Here is a 16944-nt window from a genome sequence, read left to right on the forward strand (position 1 = left end):
TTTCTGGCTCCTTCAAGAAAAGGTCTATCAACTTTTGCTCTGAAGCATAGTCCACGTCATTAATACTGTGAATATACAGCTATTATGTGCTCTCTAATCATAATTATGTGCTATGTACATTTCTGCTCCAGCAATTTTTCTGTATGCCTCCAAGAGTTGGCTGTGTGGTATTTGTGCCATTTATAGATATTATAATCTAATTAAATATTAAACAAACATAAAATACATGTGAATGGAGTTGTTGGAAAGACCTCAGTGAACACAATTGCTATCAAGAGCTGGGCGTGGTGGCACACACTTGTAATCCCAGTGCTTGGGAGGCTGAGATAGGAGGATCACACAGGTTCAGAGCCAGCCTCAGCTACTTAGTGGGGCTCTCGGCAACTTAGTGAGACCCTGTTTCCAAATAAAATATCGAATAGGTCTGGTAGTATAAGTCCGGAGGTAGAAAGCCCCTGGGTTCCACCCCCGGTACCACACACACACACACACACACACACACACACACACACACACACACACAATGCTATTAAATGAGGCAAAAGTGTGACAACTATGTAAGATTGTGAAAACATTTTAAATATTCAGAATGTTGTTTCTTAAATATTACAGCCAAAATCAAACATCAGATACTTGAGCTAACATCTATCTATCATTTATCATCATCCATCTATCTATCTATCTATCTATCTATCTATCTATCTATCTATCTATCTATCTATGCTGGGGATCGAACCCAGGGGTATCCTATCTCAGAGCTAAACCCCCAGCCCAATATTTTATTCTTTAATTTGAAACAGGGTATCACTAAGTTGCAGAGGGCCTCACTAAGTAGCTGAGGTTGGGCTAGAATCCGGATCCTCCTGTCTCAGCCTCCAGAATGCTGGGATTAAAGCATGCACCACCATGCCCAGTTTTCTTCTTCATTATATTTATTACCCTCAATAAGTTTGATACCTAATGTTTTAAATTTGGACTTGGCTAAGAAATTCATTTACCTACAAAATTTACTAAAGTATTATTTTCAGTGCTAGAACTCATCATAAGTGAATTCATTGATCCCAAAAGGTATAATCAGGAATTTAAGATTTATTAAAAATAAAATCAAGCAGACATTCAATGACCATTATTTGGAAGTGATTGTTTTTGTACATTGTAGGCATTTTTAGAACAACCATGTTAATTTAAGCTAATGCTTATAAGTGAAGGTAAAGTTTATCTAAAATAGAAAAAAGACAGAATTACTAAATATTTTCTAAAAACCAACAAACCATCTCCAAATATATAGAAAAGACTTAAACCAGTCTATCAAAGTATTAAATTATTAAAGTTTTTAGCTGTAGTAGTAACAATGGGAATTTCATAAAATAGGGTGACACACACACACATATATATATGGATTGATTAATCCGAAGGGCTTAAGATGGGCTTGGTAATCCCAGATGTTGAGAGGTTGAGATAGGATAGGAGGGTCGCACAGGCTTGAAGCCAGCCTCAGCTACTTAGTGAGGCTCAGCAACTTAGTGAGACCCTATTTCCAAATAAAGCATAAAATAGGTCTGGGAATATAGCCCAGAGGTAGAAAACCCCCTGGGTTCCACCCTCTGTACCACAAAAAAGTGCTTGAAAATATTTTTAAAATTGTTATATTCCATTAATTTACACAATTATTTTGTTCTCTGAGAAAGGGCTTTACCAACCTAAAGTAAGTTACAGCTCAGATATTGAAGAGATCTAAATTTAATAACAAATCCCCAATTTAATAAAATCCAAGTTCATTTTTGCTTCCATACTCCTGGTTTAAAAGTGTGTGTGTGTGTGTGTGTGTGTGTGTGTGTGGTGTGTGTGTGTGTGTGTGTGTGTGTGTGTGTGTATGTGTGTGTGTCTGGACAAGGCTAATTTTACCAGTGATGATCTAAAGGTGCTTAGAATGTGATCACTTTGTTTCTGCTTGCAGCACTTTTAGTTTTCTATAATATGTACGCACTATTTCTGTAATAATAAAACAGTGATTTAAAAATACATATATTATAAAAATTTACATGACATTTTTTGCAATATCCATAGATGCATTCATGATGGCCTATCATAGAAAATTTGTTAGTAAAGAATAAGATGTTGACATGAATAGAAGCTAAGGTAAAATGGACATTTATATAAAAAGGTCTCAACTTGAATTCTCAACTTGACTCTTTGATTTCATCAAGAAACACTGCCTTTCATGTCATTTCTTGTACAAAATGCTGTGCACTCAAGATGTCTTGCCCCTTTGTCACTGGGGGCATTGTGATTCTTCTCATTATTATTAGATAGCTTAGTATAAAATGTATTTTGTTGAATAAATCCACAAAGCAGAAAGAATTCTAGGTATCTTTGCATAATAATCAACCAGCTTCTTTTTCACCAGGAGGGGTCAAGTTTAATGGTTTTTAGGGTCACCACTCTATATGCAAATAGGATTCCTCAAAATAAGCAGCTATTTTAGAATGTACATATTCATACTCTAATTGCCTTAAAAATGAATCAAGGATCAGAAAAATTATTTTCACTGAAAGAATACTCAATTCAGTTGACTACGACAGCAAACCAATTTTGTGTCATTTCTTTCAAAATTCATGTTTTAAGTATGAATTGAGAATTGTTTGCATCTAGAGTTTCAGGCTGATCTTTTAAAAGTTTAACTCTTAAAATAACTGAGAATTTCTTGCCATATCTGTTACTTATTTGCATCAGAATTAATTAGATCTGTAGGTTAACAATATCGGAATTTCAAGTTTACCACTGACTATTACTGTAATCGTTAGCAAGTTATATAACCTGGCTAAGCTTCTGATTTTGTTTATGTTTTCTGGGCTTTTCATCTACAAAATGGAGAAAACAGTATTTACCTTATATGGTTGTGAGGATTAGATGAGATTATGTTTGGAAACCTGCCTGTCCCATAGTTAGAGCTTAATAATTATCCATGAGAATGATGGTGACTCTCAACTGACATGCAACTTCTGTATATTGCAAAAATATTAAGGATGTGCGTCTGTATCTCCCCAGAGATACCTAGCAGGTACCTCAGTCTTACTAGGTAAAAAGAACTGCTGCTCTAACCCTTCAACATCTTAGTAAACAGCACAACGCTGAGGAATCAGTTCTCAGGAACTGAACCCTAGTCATTTTTATCTTCTTTTCACCAACTTTATCAAATCCTTATTAGCTCTATCTTCAGAATACTTTGCACTCTGCCACTTCTCACTCTGGTCCAGGCCAGCATCATCTTTAGCTTGACCAACTGCAAAAAGTCTCTGGACATTGCTCCATGTTCTTGCAGGACCTCTTGAGCCCTCGCATCTGTTCTACTCAGCTGCCAGTCTCCAAAATGGAAACCAGGTGAAAGTATGTCCTGCTCAGGGCACTTCAAGGACTTCCCTCCACAGGAAGGACAAAATCCAACCCCTTCGCTGTTCAGAAGACCCTAAGTGATGGTCTTCTGCTGACTTCTAGCACTTCCCTTCTCTCTCTCTTTTTCTTTTATAAATACTGGCCCAGATATGTACTCTAATCACTACTAAAATAAGTCCTGAGCAACAACAAAAACTGTAGAGTAGTTATATGATATTTGCTCTATATTTCATATACTTTGCAAATATATTCTAAGTTTGAAAACAGGCATCATAATTTTTTATTATAATTATTAGCATGTACTTACTGTACAAAATACTCGGTTTCTTTGTGATATGTTCATACGGGTATGAAATGTCCACCCTCCCTATTACCCTCTCTTAACAATAGTTATTTTATTCAGGAAACCTATAGAATTTTACATTTAGGAAATCTAACAGCAGTTAAGCAGAAAAGTTCCTTATATTTCATCAGACTGCTAAAAGAAGTGAATATAAAAATAGATACAAAAAGTGTCTGTGTTTAAAACAGTCAAGAAATCACTTACTGGACTGAAATATTTGTAACAAGTGAAAAGAGAATAAGGTTTTATTTGGTTTTTACTAATGTGCATGGTTTTATATAGAAAATGTTATATGATGAGATAGAACTATTTTGAGACTAAAATAAAAGGGGAGGCCAGGTGTGGTGGCGAATGCTTGTAATCCCTGCGCTTGGGAGGCTGAGATAGGATCCCGCAGGTTCGAAGCCAGCTGCGCTGGCTTAAGAGACCCTGTTTCCAAATAAAAAAGTATAAAAAATAGGTCTGGGAGTGTAGCCTGGATGTAGAAGGGCTTCCAGGAACCCCAGTACCATTAAAAAAAAATAAAATAAGAGGGGAAAATTTGCATCAGTGTTAATGAGCTGAAAGACAATCCCCTTTCTCAACAGTTCTTTTGTAAAAGTCACAAACTATAGCCATAAAATAAGAACTAAATACATTAGATTTAATTTCACCATAAAAATAAAGTTGCTTTAACCTACTGTGTGTTTAAATTATGACTGCTACTATGAGCCATAAAATGTAATTTTATAATATCATAAAACTGTTGGATGCAATCAATACAAAAGCAGTATATGAGTAAAATTCCCACAGAAAACTCTCAGTATTTCTATCACTTTATTGTGTTTTGCTTATGATATTTATCACTTTTTATCTTTTTTTGGGGGGGGTATGTGTGGTACTGGGAATGGAACCCAGGGATATTTTACCTCCAGGCTACATCTCCAGCCCGATTTTATTATTTTACTTTGAAACAGGGTCTCACTAAGTTGCAGAAGTCCTTTAAAGGTTATTGAGGCTGGCTGTGAACCTGAGATCCTCCTGTCTCAGCCTCCTAAGTACTGGGACATAAGTGTGTGCCACTATGCCTGGGTACTTTTTATTTTTATATGCAGGTATTGGCATTTGGGGGTATATGATTTTTGTCTGTTTCATCTTTTCAATTTTCTATAGTGTTAGCATAATAACTGGGTTATTCAGTCCTTCTTTCTTTCCTTCCTTCATTCCATCCATCCTTCTTTATTTCCTGTGGGGATTAAATCAGGGGCATTATTCTACCTCTGAGCTACACCCTCAGCACTTTTTGTTTTAAAACAGGGTTTTGCTAAGTTTCTGAGATTCTTACCAAATTGCTGAGGCTGGTTCAAACCTGTGATCCTCTTGTCTCAGCCTCCCAAGTACTGGGATTACAGTTGTATTTCACCCTGCCTGGCACTCTCTATTTCTGATGAATGAATGAATGATGCAAGGGTTAACACTGGGGAGTAGTGGCAGTAAACATAGCATGAATGAAATTGTGGAGATATATTTGAAGAATTCGAAATGAGCCCAATTACTGCTTTTTTATAGCATATCCTAGAAAAGTACAGAGATTTAGATAAATCCATAAAAGTGGTTTATGTGCACTCTATTTTCTTCACTGTATTTATCAAACTGTAATAAAGCAATCATTCTGTAGTCATTTGCTTAGCATCTGTCTTCTCCACTTTAAATTCCAGAGGATAAGGATTTCATATGGCTTCTTAGAGCCTTAGCTTCTCACAAAAGTAGGGGCTTAATAAATGCGTTTTGAATCAATATACACAGGGCTGTGCTGTGGCATAATTTGAAAGCAACTGGGTCTCTGACTTGCTTGAGTTCATCAGACACTCACAGCTTCACAGAACCTAACACTTTATTTTTGCTGGTTTTAGATTACATGGTTATTCTCATGTATCTAATAGTCAGTAGTATCTAGGTATTCTGAGTTGAATTAGAAGCATTTTTCTATTACATAACTATAGTCATTGTCATTCCATCTTAATATGGAAAATATAAAAACCTCAAATACTTACATCAATTAAATCTGAAAGGTCATGGATATAATACTTGAAAACTGAGGCATTGGTTGCTTCGAGTGTTAGGAGATATTCATTCCGTGCCTTAATTGATTTTAGCTTATTTTCTGAATATTTTGCTTGTCTCTGGGAAGAAAAAATATCCAGTCATTGAGAAAGAAGGCAAAGTCAATTTAAAATAAGGCAGAAGAACACGCATACAGTTTTATTAATCTAAACAGTTTATTCCACATATACAAATGACCCTCTAAGCCCTTTCTGAAAAGTGCATTTGGAAACTGATTTAAATTACAAGCTAAAATTATCCAACTATGAGGAATAACAACAACGTATTTGGGCTTCAGGCCCACTTGCAATGAAATCTCTTTGTTAATATTCAAGTTCTCTGTTTTTGTACTGAATTCTTGGCATTCACCACTAAATGATGTCCAGCTGTTATTACATGATTTTTATGTGTCTTAAACATTTTTCTTTCCCTTGGGAGGAAATGCATGTCAATCCACAATAATTTACAATGTGTGTACATCAGCTATTGCACCAGTGCTCTCAATACTGCCCTGTATCTTTAAGTGAAGATAAAGAAGGTTCTACCTTTTCTTTCATTTTCTCAATTTTCTTTACAGAGCTTCGCCGCTGATGTCTCTCTTCTAGTCTAATATGAAAGACGGGATCACCAGATCTTCCAATTTGCTTCTCCTCTTGTTTCTCAGCCTCTTTCAGCTTGCTCTCTGCACTGATGCTCTCTGCGTGATACATGTGATATGTTTTCATCACCTGTGAAAAAGTGACCCGCATTGTTAAAAGATGTCTGCCTGTAACTTACAGAGTGAATGGAAATCATTATATGACATGTGTGTTAAAAATATCACCTTCCAACTGGCAAGAGAAAGCCAGATTGTTAGTAAAACTGATGAGTAATGGCCTACTTCTTTTACATAAACCAAACAAATATGCAAATTTACCTGCCAGGTACAGGCACTTCAGGCACAGGCTTTGATGAAAAACTGATTTACAGAGTCATATGCACAGTTTTCAATGTATTCAAAAAGTTTTCTTAAGCTTTAAAGTGCTTCTCTAAAATCGCTTTTGCATTATTAATTTGCAGAATAAGCCATTTATTCATGGATAGGTTTTATCCCATTCCAAACTCCAAATTAATACAGTCTTTACTAAAGGAATTTTATTGCACAAAATCTGCCTGTCAAAATACCAAATGTAAGTATTAAGGTTCATACACAGTGTGTGTGTGTGTGTGTGTGTGTGTGTGTGTGTGTGTGTGTGATGCTGGGGATTGAACCAGACCCAGCTAACATGCCTGGCTTCATACACAGTTTTAGTTAAAAACAAATAAACAAAAACATTGTAGCCAGGCATGGTGGCACATGCTTGTAATCTAAATACTTGGGAGGCTGAGATAGGAGGATTGAAGGTTCACAGTCAGCCTCAGCTACTTAGTGAAGCCCTCAGAGTGCACCTCAGAGGTAGAATGGCCCTGGGTTCAATCTCTGGTACCACCAAAACAAAACAAAACAAAACATTGTTTTTCTGATCATGAAGTAATACTTTATTCTCAATGTAGAAAACATTTAATATAAAAAAGGAAATAAAGAAAATATAAAGCAAAGACAACCACTGTTAGGATTTGGTGTGTATCTTCTTGTCTTTTTCTTATAAAAATATACACACATTTCTTTACTTAAAAATGTCATAGCTAGGCTTGTAATCCTAGTATTTGGAAGGCTGAGACAGAGGGGTCACAGATTCATGGCCAGCCTCAGCTCAGTGAGGCCCTCCACAACCTCGTGAAATCCTGTTTCAAAATAAAGAATTAAAAATAAAGCTGGAGTTGTAGTTTGGAGGTACAACTACCCTGGGCTTAATCCACAGTATCACAAAAATAAAAACATAAAAACAAAAAAAGCCATATATTCTTTCTGCCATTAAAACTTTGGGAGATATATATATATATATATATATATATATATATATATATATATATATATATATACACACACAATTTTTTTTTTGTGTGTGTGTGGTGCTGGGGATGAAACCCAGGGGCATTCTACCTCCAAATGACATCCCCAGCCCTATTTTTATTCTTTATTTTGAAACAGGGTCTCACTGAGTGAGGGCCCTTAGTAAGGGCCTCACCAAGTAGCTGAGGCTGGATGCAAACTGTGATCCTCCTTTCTCAGACTCCCAAATGCTGGGATTACAAATATGCACCACCATGTCTTGCTTTGTACATATAATTAATTTTTTTTGGTGGTACTGGGGTGAACCCAGGGGCTTTCACCTCCAGGCTATACTCCTAGACCTATTTTATACGTTATTTGCAAACAGGGTCTCACTAAGTTTCTGAGAGCCTCACTAAGTAGCTGAGGCTGGCTTTGAACCTGTGCAATCCTCCTGTCTGAGCCTCCCAAGCATGGGGATTACAAGCATTCGCCACCACACCTGGCTTTGTACATATAATTTTTAATGTCCTCTTTCATTTATTATGTCAGAACATTTCCTATATCACTAAATATTTTCCCAAAACATAATTTGAAGGCTATATAGTATTTCTTTATACAACAGTGCCATAATTACTTAACCAATTCAGATTTTGAGGTTTTGAAATACACTGCCAATTTTTTACTCTGCTAAATAAAAAAAAAAACAGAAACAAAACAAAACTGATCTGAATTCTCTCTCAGTTACTTCAGACAACAAAGGTACTTAAAATATTTTCTTAAATAATGACTAAAGACATTCATTTCTTATTCCGGTAAATATATCTACATTATCTATGTTCTTATATATAGAAGATTAACATATTTTCAGAAATTTTACTTGAAAATCACAGCTTTTAACATAATTCCAACATACAGATAGATCAGAGTCAGATATCTGGGCAAATTCTGAAGCCTATATATTTTGTGCACAGTTATACTTCTTTTTAAAAATTTTTTTATTGGTGCACTGTATTCATACATCATAATGGGATATAAACTTGCGTAGACATACATGCACACATTGCCCAGTTAGCCCCTAAACAATCCCCACCCCATTCCCTCCCTATCCCTCCTTCCCATGCTTGACTTAGTGGTTAACATCTAATATTATAGCAATTTATCCAAAATTTACAATGATAATCTCACATAACAGATTCATTTGTCTGATATCAAACTTTTGATCACTTAGAGATAACATTTCAGTATTTCTTTTTGCTTTCTTTCTTACCAGAGGATATTTTTTTCTTTTTTTATAAGATAAAACTATCGTACATTTATTTTTTTCCCAGAACAAATCTATCCTAACATGAAATATGAACTCTAAATACCCAAAACAATCTCAAAAAAGAACAAAGCTAGAAGATGTACATTTTCTGATTTCAAACCTTATAGAGCTACAATAATCAAAAAGGCAGATATATAAACCAGTGAGTGGAGTAAAATAAAAAGCCTAGAAATAAATTCTTCCATATATGGTCAAGTTATTTTTGACAAAGTTTCCAAGAACACTTGGTGAAGGAAATAATAATCTTTTCACTAAATATTGTTGAAAACTAATAATTATATGAAAAATAATAAAATTGGACCCTTACTTAACACCATATACAAATATTAACTCAAAATAGATAAAGACCTAAATGTAAATCTTAAGACTATAAACTTTTAGAAGAAAACCTGGGTCATAACACTTCACAACCTTGAAATTGGCAGTGATTTCTTGGATATGATTTCAAAGTCACAGGCAACAAAAGAATAAACAAACTTCCTAAAAAATGAAAAAATGTATATCCAAAGATAATGTAAACAGAGTTAAAAGTTACTGATAGAATGGGATAAAATATTTCCAAATGCTATATCTGAAGGTATATTAATATTCCAAATAGAAATCCTAAAAATTAGCAACAATAAAAGCAAACAATACAATTTAGTAATACAATTTAGAAATTGGTAAAAGACTGAAATAAATAATGAATCTCCAAAGATTTTAAACTATAAACACATGAATATATTCTTCTTTGCTTAGTTGTCTGTTGGATGGAGAATCTTGTTTCTCTGGTTCTGGTGTGTATTACCTATTTCTTCATTGTAGTTAGTCTCTTTGAGTATTTTCTCTAGAGCTGGTTTTTTTTTTTTTTTTTTTTTTTTTAGTGGTACTGGGGTTCCTGGAAGCCCTTCTACCTCCGGGTACACTCCCACGGGCTACAATCCCAGACCTATTTTTTTAACTTTTTTATGTGGAAACAGGGTCTCTTAAGCCAGCAAGGCTGGCTCCGAACCAGCGCGATCCTCCTATCTCCGCCTCCCAAGCACAGGGATTACAAGTGTGTGCCACCACACCCGGCTCTAGTGCTGGATTTGAAGACATAAATTCCTTGAGTTTCTGTTTGTCATGGAAGCTTCTTACTTCCCCATCTAATTTGATAGAAAGTTTTGCTGGGTAGGAAATTTTTGGCTGGAAGTGTTTTCTTTCAGAGTTTGGAATATGTTACTCCAAGCCCTTCTGGCTCTCATGACTTGGTTTGGGAAGTCTGGAGTGATTCTAATTGGTTTGCCTCTGAATGTCACTTGGCCCTTTGTTTTTGTTGCCTTTAAGATTCTCTGCTTGGCTTCCACATTGGTCATTTTGACAATTATGTGGCGTGGGGATCCTCTTCTCCGATCCTGTCTAAAGGGAGTTCTGTAAGTTTCCTGGACCTGTGTATCAACCTCTTGCTCTATGTTTGGAAAATGTTCTGCTATTACTTCCTTGAAGAGTTTGTTGATCCTTTTGGTTTCACCTTCTTTTCCCTCCTCTATTCCAATTATTCTTAGGTTAGCTCTCTTAAAATGGGCCCATATTTCTTCAATGTCAGATTCCTGCTGTCTGATTTTTTTTCTAAACTAGAAACTATGTGTTCATTTTTGGAGTGATCATCTTCTAGGAGCGAGATTCTATTCTCCATGTGGTCTAATCGATTTTTTATACTTTGAATTGAGGCCTTTACCTCAATGATTGCTTCCTTTATTTCTTTTATACTCTCTAAATTCTTTTCAAAAGTCCTGTATTATTTCTTTTCTTTTTTTTTTTTTTTTTTTTTTTTGGTGGTACTGGGGTTCCTGGAAGCCCATCTACCTCCGGGCTACACTCCCAGACCTATTTTTACATTTTTATTTGGAAACAGGGTCTACTAAGCCAGCGCTCAAGGCTGGCTTCGAACCTGCGAGATCCTCCTGTCTCCGCCTCCCAAGTGTAGGGATTACAAGCATGCGCCACCACGCCCGGCAAAAGTCCTGTATTATTTCTACAGTTATATTCCTGACTTGATCTTCTAGAGATCTCGAATTTCTGTGTTATCAGGTTCTGATAATATGGGGTTGTGGGCATTCATTGCTCTATCGTTATTCCTCTTTCCCATGATTTCAAAATTTTGTTCCTTCCCTGGGTCACTACAGCTTCACTTAGGGTGCTCTGTATCTCGAGTCTGTTGTAATCTCAGCCGCCACTAATCCTTTACTGGGTTTTATTGCAAAGTCTCATACCCAGGAAGTTAATCGAGGCTGCGTGAGATCGTGTGGATGTCGGGCTGGGCGTTTTCCCACAGGGAGCTGCGACTAGGGTGTGGTATCTCTGCCACTGCTACTCCTTCACTGGGTAGGACAGCAGAATATCCGACCCAAGGAAATTATCAAAGCTATGCAAGTCCCTGGGAGTGGAGTATAGAGATTTCTCCTTTAGGGGCCGCAATTACACTCACGGTTATTGTGCGCGCAGATCTGGAGCTGTGGCAGGGCGTGGTGAACTCGCTGTTGCTGCTGGAAATATGGTGCCACTGTCATGCCCTCGGCCATGAGGCTGGCACTGCTGGCAATATGGCACCACTGCCACGCCCTCGGCCGTGAGGCTGGCATATTTCTTTTCTGGTTTTGAGCTTCGTTCTGTGTCCCTGGAAGGCATGATGAGCTTGGCCACTGGGAGTTTTAGATGTTCCTTGCGCTGAAAGAACTGCTGAATTACACCCGAATGATCCGCAGCTGCTCACTACAGCTCCTTGTTTACCTTTCCTCTCTGGAGCCTGGTGCTGTTGAGGGAAGATGGCACCGGCGCGGCTCTGCTGCCACATCGCGGGCTTGATTTCTGGTCTCTGGTTGTTTTTCAATTCTTTTTTTCCTCTGTCTCTTGTGTTTACATTTTTTATTTCTCTGCTGATGGTGTTTTCTGGCTATGAAAAGTGTTGATTTTGTGGCAATAGAGATCGAGTTTTAGCAGGACTCGTAAACGCTGCTTTTCTTGGTCACCATCTTCCCGGAAGTCTTCAGTTAACTTCTTAAAATAAACAACATACATACGTGTGGCAATCCAATGCCGTCTCTGTACTGAGGGACACACAAGTACTAAGCACTTGTTGGTACCTTCTCCTATGATGCGTCGAATTCATGCCCACGAAGACAGACTTTATGTCACTTGCAAATAGCCTGAAGTTGTGCCAAATTATAACAAAAGTGTAATTTTTAAGAAGATACTAATGTAATGCTTTATTTTTCTCATTTCTAAAGATATGTTTTGAAATAATTTGAAATCTGAAAACATTACTGGCATAAATGTATTTATTTAGGTTGAACCTATAAGATTGCTATTTTTGTAGGGTATGTGTGTGTGTATAAAACGGGGAAACTAACACTTGACTAATTTGAAACCTGAAAATATCACTGGTATAAATGTATTATTTAGGTTGACCTTATAAGATTACTGTTTCTGTAGATTATGTGTGTGTACGTGTGTGTGTATAAAACAAACATGGAAAACTAACGCTTGAATATAACAGGCTCAACAGCACATTTTTAAGACGACTATTTTGAAGAGTAAAACATGGGGTTAATGAAAAGTATTTAATTTTCATAAAATCTGATAATGTCTTTCCCGAAAAATGCAAAGGCGCTAACCAAGAACGATGTAAAGGCTGTGCTACAAAGCTGAGCCAGCATTTTCTGAGCTGTGTGTCATTGGAAAAGTTGTCTGTTTTTAGTAATTATCAGACCTATTTAGGGGAAGTTTGGTTGGCTATCCTTGTTTGAAAGAAAAATAAAATAGTGTTAGGAAGCAGCGGGGCAGCTGGGGAATGAGAAGGGAGTCACCCTGCAGCTGGACAAACAGCGAGGTCAATGAATCTTCTACACACCTTGCATTTCTAGGCTTGGCTCTGTTGAAATTATCTGCCTGAAGCAAACCCACATACCAGTTAGGTCCTGGTTCCATTTCCAGTTACATATTAAAATAAGAGGGTGAAAACACACACACACACACACACACACACACACACACACACACACACCTCATAGATTTGTTTAGCTGTGTATTTTTTTTTTTTTTTTGCTAATAGAAAGAAAGAAATGAAAACATAGAACTTCCATAACACATGAGTATAAAAGCATCCTGGACAGCCCTGGGTATTTGAAAAATATTTTTCAATACATCATAAAGAAATACTTGTTCTCCTGTCTCTTATTTTACTTGGATATTGAAGACTAGTATAAGCAGGTAATTTGCACAAACTAAGCCTTAATAAAAGAAAAAGTGTAACTCAGATGACTACCAGTATGGGATTTCTTATTAACTAATCTGGGTTAAAAGAAAAACATTTGTGTGGAGCCTAACACTACCATGAGAAGGGTGAAAATGTCTCATCATGACAGAGTTCAGCACAATAGCTGAGGATTCTCTACCTAGTTTGCTGGGAATTTCCAGACAACAAATTTCTTTGTTTCATTTTCTAATTTGACTTAGGGTTTCACTATTCTCTAAAATGTTAATGCTTGTGATGAATGAATTTTAGAGGTTGTGGAGAAAATTGCTAAAAGCTTTTTGAGAATTCTAATTGCAGATAATGAATGCAAGCACAGACTACATTATTTAAAACATGAGCTGCTGACAGAAGTCAAATGTGTTTTGTATTTAAAATAACAGACAGTTCTCTTTTATCAGAAAAGAAAAATAGCTTTTATTTTTTATAAAGGTGCATTTTAAACACATATTGCAAGGAAATTAACTGATTCTCCCTCCGTTTAATGCAAACAGAAGTCTGCATATCAAATGGCATGATAGGTATATATCCATTTAAATGCAGTCCGATAGCATATTTTCCCATTTGATTTTTTTGTACAACAACTTAATGTATAATTTTTCATTCAACACACTCAATTTATCTTACTTCATGTGCAGTAAAAATATAGTCAAGTAGTAAGTGACCCATATCATAGATTTCTCTGTGAAACTGGGAAGTCCTATATATAACTTTTGCAAAGGAAGAAGGTGTTGATTTTTTTTCTTACTGAAAGGCCCATATCATGTATCTGACACTATTCTTGAACTGAAAATCAAAATAATTAAAACAACTGAAGTAAATTTCAACAGTGCTAACAAACCCTTACAAATCTGAAAGCTAGATGTGTTGGAGAGGATCTATGGATTTAACCTATAGTTTCTACTTTTTGTCTTCTGGCTCAGGAGTTAGAAGACATGGACAGAAGGAATGCGTCTACTAATCTTTAAGTGAAGAAGTTATTTAATGCCTCTGCTCACCTTACAGAGTTATTGTAGATACCAAATCGTAGATCCAAAACTGTTTAACAAACTTTACTGGATACTATTGTATGTATATCTATGTTCACAATATAAAGCACTACTACAGATATGTATACATCTACATGCATATGTTTAGTTCATCAAGCATTATATAATGTTTACTGTGGAGCAGACATTGTTCTAAGCATGTTGCAAATAACTTAATCCTTGTAGTAACTTTCATGAGAGGGTACCTTCATTTTCCCCATTATGATGATGATTATTTTATTATAAAGTTTATTTCCCCATTGTAAAGATTAGGTGTTCTGAACTGCTGTACTGAAAGTGTAATGCATTATACAATTGGAAGGTCTCTTTACCTGTGGGATACAGTTATTCTGTATGAATAGGAATAAATGAGATAGTAAATGATTATTCATTAAACATTTGCTTTGTGCTTATCACCTGTAAGATATTGATGGCTTCTTTATTTTCCTATAAAATCCTGTTCCCTGGGTTCTAAGAGTACATTTTTGAAATCTAAAACATGGACCTTAGGTATTCTAGTGGGCAGAGATGAAGGGAGAGGAACCTTTGGGCTGCAAAGGTGGTATCAGCACAGGTATAGTGGGAAGGTAGGGTGTGGTGGTGGATGCACACAGGTGAGGTGGGTGAGCAACCAAGATGGTAGGGAAGGGGGACCTGGAGAAGAATTTGGAAAGTGGATGGTTGGGTTATAGAGCTGAAGGATAAGACTAGGTATGTTGGTGTAGGCCAGATTAAGAAACCTTTGAAATCCCAGCTAAGAAGTGCAGAATCAATTCATAGAATTAACTCGAGGGATCTGGAAATCCACAGAGTCGTAGACAGGATGGTCAAAGCAGCATCTCAGTAATAACCCTGTGAAGATACACAGGAAGATACACAGTAATAACCCTGTGAAGATACACAGGGTGTGAAGTGGCTCATTTAATGTGGAAGAAGAGGGAAAGTATGAGAGTCCCAAACGACAGTTACAAGATCTGTTCTCTGCTGTTTGTTACCCTCTCTGACCTTTACTTAAATCTGACAGGATTCCCTCCACCGTGGAGTTCCATCCCTTCACATATTGGTTGTGATGCCCTTCCGAGCAGCCCTTTGTGTACCATTCTGCGTCAATCCCTTATCCCCTTTCCTCACAATCTATACTTTCCTCCCTCTGGCTTTCTCCCATGCCTGTCTGATTAACATTTGACCCATGCTGCAAGGCAAGGTCAATTTCACCTACTTGCATCCTTTCTCCAGCCAGAGTACTCTCATTCTTCCAACTGCTAAGATTTACTTATCCATTGCACTTCAGGCTCTCTGCCATGAAATATATGGCGTATAACATTTACACACATACATATGGAATATATATGTATATATAGATGTATATATAAATATGTTCCACCCATATCATGGATTATCCTATAAAATCAGGCCACCAAGAATCACATACCTTCAGATACTTAATATTGCCTTATAGACATTATGGACAAAATAGACATTTGGTGAGAAACAAATGAAGGCCAGGAACCCATTTTATATTCAACCTTAACAAATACTTACAAAGTACCTACTATGTGCCTGGCATTGTTCTTATCCATCCCTGGCATCCGAAATGGTGGCATAATTGAATACCTGGGATTGGACTAATGGAATAACAAATAATTTTAAATCACCTGTGATATATAGCATTAGAATATATGGCCTTTAAAAATAAAAAGGTGAAAATGTGAATATACTGTTGTCAATCTGGACACTTGGTATTGGGAGGGAGGGAAATGAGGAGGTAGGGGGGCACCAAGTACTGTTTGAATGTATGCCATTGTCAACATGATCTACATTATGATGTGAGGCTATAAAGCATCATTAAAAATAAAAAAGTTAAAAAAACAAAAAGGTGTGGTGGGGAGTAGGGGATGTAGCTCAGGTTAGAGCATTTGCCTAGCAAGCATGAGACCCTGAGTTCGATCCCTAGCACTACAAGCAAAGAAATAAGAGGTAAGAAGGTTGTGGTAGTGATTTAGTGGGGGAGAGGGATGAAAAGCATTGTGTTCAAGACCATATTTCCAAACTCTCTAGTCTGCTGCTTCACTAAATCCATCAATCATTAAAAGCCCTTCTGAGAAACAACTTCTTTGGTTTCATAATTGTCAACAACCTGAGATAAAGATCTCCTACTTTCTATAATCAATGCACAGAGGGCTCCAACTGTAACTGGGTTTGCAAGCACCAGTCTAACAATACCACCAAGGTAGGGCCATAGCCTCGGAAGCCCATTCCTATTGTTTTCCAGGAAGTGCTGAGGTTCCAGGGGGGAGGAAGGGCCTCCAGGACACCCTGCGCTGAGCGGCAAGAGCTTCGCTGCAAGGAGCCCAGTTCTTCCATGGGCTCGCCTGGCCTTGGTCCCTCCAGCTCACAGCCTCTGTTCAGCCATGCTGGCACTCTGGGGGCTTATTCTAGACCAGCAACAGGAATTCACTTCACCAGAGTGCTCAGGACACCTTGCTAGCAGCTCTCTACCTCCAGCCTCCTTGCTCTTCGGTACACCCAGCCAGCCCGAGGGAGGAACATGGCTTCTGGAGCCAAGCCGACCTGGGTTTGAGTTTC

At 37.1% G+C, this 16944-nt stretch overlaps 1 protein-coding gene across 2 annotated transcripts in view; it reads right to left on the reverse strand.

Annotated features, from left to right (window-relative positions):
- SRGAP1 (SLIT-ROBO Rho GTPase activating protein 1) overlaps positions 1-16944 on the reverse strand; it is a gene marked incomplete at both ends in the record, with an annotated part of 316091 nt that overhangs the window by 86831 nt on the left and 212316 nt on the right. For both annotated transcript variants that reach the window (XM_080706566.1, XM_080706565.1), the window contains 2 exons: positions 5770-5898; positions 6364-6546. In XM_080706566.1, the coding sequence (XP_080562692.1) occupies positions 5770-5898; positions 6364-6546 (312 nt within the window). The remainder of the gene's footprint in view (positions 1-5769; positions 5899-6363; positions 6547-16944) is intronic.

This window comes from Muscardinus avellanarius (assembly GCF_963383645.1).
Source record: "Muscardinus avellanarius genome assembly, chromosome: 11".
In the NCBI taxonomy this organism is placed as follows: domain Eukaryota; kingdom Metazoa; phylum Chordata; class Mammalia; order Rodentia; family Gliridae; genus Muscardinus; species Muscardinus avellanarius.